The sequence below is a fragment of the Vigna unguiculata genome, chromosome 1 (genome assembly GCF_004118075.2).
Source record: "Vigna unguiculata cultivar IT97K-499-35 chromosome 1, ASM411807v1, whole genome shotgun sequence".
Taxonomy (NCBI): Eukaryota; Viridiplantae; Streptophyta; class Magnoliopsida; order Fabales; family Fabaceae; genus Vigna; species Vigna unguiculata.
Window position 1 is genome coordinate 30699315 of NC_040279.1, and position 5335 is coordinate 30704649.

Here is a 5335-nt window from a genome sequence, read left to right on the forward strand (position 1 = left end):
AAATATAATATTTTCTTAAATGAGATAATACATTGATAATTTGTTAGTCACTATCATGTTTATTTTAAAATTAACTTGAGTAAAAAATATTTTAATCTTGAAAAATTCAAATTACTATTCTCGTAATATATTCAGCATTTTCATCACAAGTTTAGTTTATATAAAACTAAATTGTCATTATACTACTTTTCTATATTTTTATTAAATTATTCGTATAAAAGAAGGATGTTAGTAACCACACAAAAAATAACAACAATTTTGTCTATATCTATCAATATGTATATAATATATTAATTAATTATACCACAAAATTTTCATCTATCTCTATTAATTTTTTACTCTGATTTATTTAAATTAAATAACGTCACTTCCTTTTCTCAGTAGTGTGGAATTCAAAACAAAGAAATGGGTTACATGGTTCACATTATCACGCGTGGAAAAGAGAAGCATATGTTTGAGAAAAACAGAAGCTACGAAGAGAGAACTAGTTTAAATATGGTCCCACCTCGGAAATACATTGTTGACTGAAAAGGTAGCTCGAGTTCTTGGAAAGTGTTGTGAAACTGGGGTTTTTCAATGTTCCTTTTCTTCTTGGTTGGAGAAAAGGAATTAGGAAGAAACTCACCATTTGTGAACTAAACAACCTCTTCACTCGTGTATATCATAGTACAACAGAAGCAACAAACAACACTGTATCATGCTCTAAAACTCAAAGGTTGCTGTTACACAGACACAAGTTCTCAATGCCACTGTTCCCGATCCTTGTCACAATCTTCCTCGCTCTCCCTGCGCTTTCCCTCTCCGATTCCTGTCCTCTCAACATCAGCCTCCTCCATTCGAGATCCTCATCGGACTCCAAGGCACGGTGGTGCGGTTACATCTTCAAATCCCTTCGTATTCTTCAATCCGATTACCTCCACCGCACCGGTTTCTTCCCTCCTTCCAACGCCTCCTTCTCCTGCTGGATCGCTCTCCAGAATCACACCCGCCAATACGACATTCGTTCCTCCTGCAACCTCCATTCCTCTTCCCTTTCCCTCTCCTGCAACAACATCACCAACCAATCCCAATTCGAACACCATTTTCCTCTCTCAGCTCTTCAACCCATACGGAATACTTGTAACCAATCTCTCAACAGTGCCGCATCTTGTACTCTCTGCACCAACGCTTTGTCCAACTTGGATTCCCTCCTCCCGGACAATACCACTGATTGCAAGACTATTGCTTCTATCTATGCTGCTTCCTTCTCCGACCTGCAACACCCCGGAACTGCTGAGTGTCTGTTCAACGTTGGTTTTCCTTCTGGTAAGCGTCGTCGAACCATTCTTATTGCGGTTTTTTGTACGCTGGCCTTCTTCTTGTTGGTCTTTGGTGTTGTCTGGGCTTACTTTAGATTGAAGCAGAAGAAGAAGGATATTTGTAAAACTGAGATGGGTTTGGGTTCTGGGTTGGATTCTATGAACCAGAGTACTACTTTGATTAGGTTCAGTTTTGATGAGATTAAAAAGGCTACAAGGAATTTCTCCGGCGATAACATAATTGGGAAGGGGGCTTATGGGAATGTTTATAGAGGGGTTCTGTTTGATGGGACTCAGGTTGCATTGAAAAGGTTTAAGAATTGTTCTGTTGCTGGGGATCCTAGCTTCACTCATGAAGTTGAGGTTATTGCGAGCGTTAGGCATGTGAACCTTGTTGCCTTAAGAGGATATTGTACTGCCACTACTAATTTAGAGGGCCACCAGAGGATTATCGTCACTGATTTGATGGAGAATGGGAGCGTTCATGATCATTTATTTGGTTCTGCTAAGCAGAAACTGAGTTGGCCAATTCGTCAAAAGATTGCTCTAGGCACTGCTAGGGGGTTGGCTTATTTGCACTACGGGGCTCAACCTTCCATCATCCATAGGGATATTAAAGCTAGTAACATACTTCTGGACCGCAAATTTGAAGCGAAAGTAGCAGATTTTGGGTTAGCGAAGTTCAAACCTGAGGGAATGACGCATATGAGCACTAGAGTGGCTGGAACCATGGGGTATGTTGCACCTGAGTATGCTTTGTATGGACAGTTAACTGAGAGAAGTGATGTGTTCAGTTTTGGGGTTGTGCTTCTTGAGCTTTTGAGTGGGAAAAGGGCTCTTCAAATTGACACTGATGGGAAACCCTCTGCAGTCACTGACTTTGCTTGGTCATTGGTTAGGAATGGTAGAGCTTTGGATGTTATTGAAGATGCTATGCCAGAACTTGGTCCAGTAGACATTCTTGAGAAGTATGTTTTTGTTGCTGTACTATGTTGTCATCCACAACTATATGCTAGGCCAACGATGGACCAGGTTGTTAAAATGTTAGAGACGGAGGAATCAGTGTCCTCATTAATTGAACAGCCACTGTCTTGTATTGCTGGGAGGATTCATACTGAGAAATCTGTGTAGTAAATGGGAGATTCAGAGCTGATTCAACCAGTTAGCTTAGCAGCACATTGTAAAGTTTTCACATTCCTATTTTAAGCAAGGAAGTGGCCATTGAGACCTGGTTAATCTGAGTTGATTTCTATTGTAAATGGTGTAATAGCATAGAGGGGACTGTGTTCTATTATTTAGATATGCAGAAAAGAATATAGAATATGATGGAACATCATCATTCAATACTGTTGTTTAGTAACATTTTTCATCCTCTGAATTTGGATGAAAGGGGGATGGATTAGAAAATTTGAGTTCTTAGGATGTTTTTGGTCTTGATCCTTTGGGATCTAAAGTTGTGGGGTATTTACTTCTGAGCAAGTTTGAAATCTATCTTAATTCAATTATTGCCTCATTAATTATGATTTTAGCTTTTTTTTCTTAAGAATAATTATTAAGTGATGATGTGAATTGTCAGAAAATATTAACTGACAAATGATATATGCAAAAAGGTTTAAATAACGATGAATTTATTTTTCTTTTATTTTACGGTCGTATTTCACCTGCTTTCCCTTTTCTGTAATTTAGGCATGGAAGAACTAATTGATGAGAAAAAAAATAATGTTATAGAAAAACTTGTAAGCTAAAATTTGTTGTATTCTTTTTAAGCTGTTTTACACTTCAACAGGAACGGGTATTTTTTATACTCACATGTTAACGAGGCGGGTACGAATACTATGATACTCTAATTATAGTATTCTTTTTAAGCTAAAATTTATCTCATGCCAATGCACAACCAACCAATCGAGTCATGCATCATTTTATACCAATACATCAATTTCAGTCTCATTACATCCTTTAAAACATGCATAATATTATACTTTAAGCTTTAAAAGTAAATCAATCAATCATGGAAGTAACCAAATAATTCAAAATCAATCTGCTGTCAATCTCACTCAAATACTTTAAGCTTTAAAAGCTCTCGCTTTGGGCGAGATTGCAAATAGGGAGCACTGCATGTTTCTAGAGTGTTCGCTTAAGCGAGACCTCCTCTCCTGAGCAAGACTTCCCCTCACTCAAAACTGGAGCCCGTCGCCTGAACGACAACTCAAGCAGGAACTTGGGAGAGTTTATGCTATTCTCACCCAGGCAAGACTTGCTCGCTTGGACGAAAACAACAGGTTCCTCTCCTTGCTCACGCATGCAGCCTCAAACACCAACCCAGAAACACCACAAGATATTTTCACACCCACTCTAGCATCATTCAAGCACCAAGAAAATAAAACATACAAAAGAACGAATAAAATATCTTAAAAACATGAAACTGTAGCTTCCCTTACTTGGATAGATGCTAGCAAACAAAAACAAGCACCAAAGAAATGAGCACCACAACTCTAGGAACAAATTGTGAGCTAAAAATATTGACACCAGAACGAAAACAAGGTTACGAAGATGAACCCTAGACAGAACCATGACAACAGAGCTGGAAAGGAGCAAAGAAAGGGTTGAGGTTCAACTTATGTGGAAGAAATGAGCTCAGACAGCTCAAATAAGGACGTTTTGCTAGCTTGGAGAATGAACTTGCTCAAATCCTAGCAGAACCTCTATTGGAGAAAAAGAGAGAGTAAAGGAGAGGAATTGTCTTGCTAAAAAGAAAACATAATAAAATGGTAAGTGAAAATGAGTGGAAGGGGTTTAGGGTACTAAGTGGGCATTAGACACAACTCAAAAGGCCAAGCCCTATATATATAAAACAAAAAGAAAATGTCCTTTAGATAATTTTTTATTTTATTGTTTAAAATATTTTTAGTTTAATTTGTTATTTAAATTTAAAAAAATCAAAAATAAAAATATTTTAATATATATATATATATTTTCAATTTGTATTAATTATTTATTTATGCTCTTCTATTTTTGTTTTCTTTTTTATTTTACAAAGAATAATAGAAATCATGTAAGCATCGGTTCTGTGACTGCATTTAGATCTGGATCTGAATTCTGATCATGATTGATGATAAGTGTGTCTATTAAGTAAATAAATAAAGCTTGGTTATGGTTTTTTAGGATTTGTTTTCAAAACGGTATATTTGAGAAAAGATATGGTTCAATCATTTAATACAATTCAAACCTAATTTCCATTAATAATGAATAATTTAATACAATTAAGTCGCAATTTATATTTTTTTTTATCAAAGGTAATAAATAAGTAATTGGTAATGTTTAATTTTGAGTAATTAATATATTTTTATTTTTTATTAATATTTAATAATAATAAATATAATCCATATTAGCCGTATTTTACATTATTTTTTTTTATCAAAGGTAATAAATAAGTAATTGGTAATGTTTAATTTTGAGTAATTAATATATTTTTATTTTTTATTAATATTTAATAATAATAAATATAATCCATATTAGCCGTATTTTACATTGATGTAAAATACCCATTGCTTATAAAGATATATTTTTAATTTGAGAGAGTAAAAGTAAAACTTTTTAAAGATAAAAATGTATATTCAACCAATTAAAGTCTAAAATAAAATTATAAATTTGTGAGAAAAATCAAATAGACTGGAAATATCCTATTTGTAATTCTTTTTCACGTGGCTATGTACTCCCGTAACTTTTTCTTGACTGCCAAAAATATCCAAAGAACTTAAATGATTACTGGAAAACCGTAATCGACTGTGACATCGCGTCACACTTGTCCTCAAGAATTCAGATGAAGACATGACATTTCTTTTCTCATGAATGAATGAAGTTAGTTTCCCAAGTCACCGTCTCTTTCAACGAGAAAATTAAACAAAACATCAAGTTAAAGCGGCACTCAATTATTGTCAAGATGTATACAGCCTAAAGATACGATTTTCCAAATTTTTATGATGAATTTCGTACGCTTGATCGGTAGGTTTAACTCCCACGTACCTCCAAAAGAGACA

General features: G+C 35.0%; 1 protein-coding gene across 1 annotated transcript; it reads left to right on the top strand.

Moving 5' to 3' along the window:
* The first annotated feature begins 485 nt into the window (after positions 1-485).
* On the top strand, positions 486-2800 carry LOC114194863 (probable LRR receptor-like serine/threonine-protein kinase RKF3). The gene has a single exon (XM_028085272.1). The coding sequence runs from the start codon at positions 744-746 to the stop codon at positions 2427-2429; it is 1686 nt and encodes a 561-aa protein (XP_027941073.1). The 5' UTR covers positions 486-743; the 3' UTR covers positions 2430-2800.
* The last annotated feature ends 2535 nt before the right edge of the window (positions 2801-5335 follow it).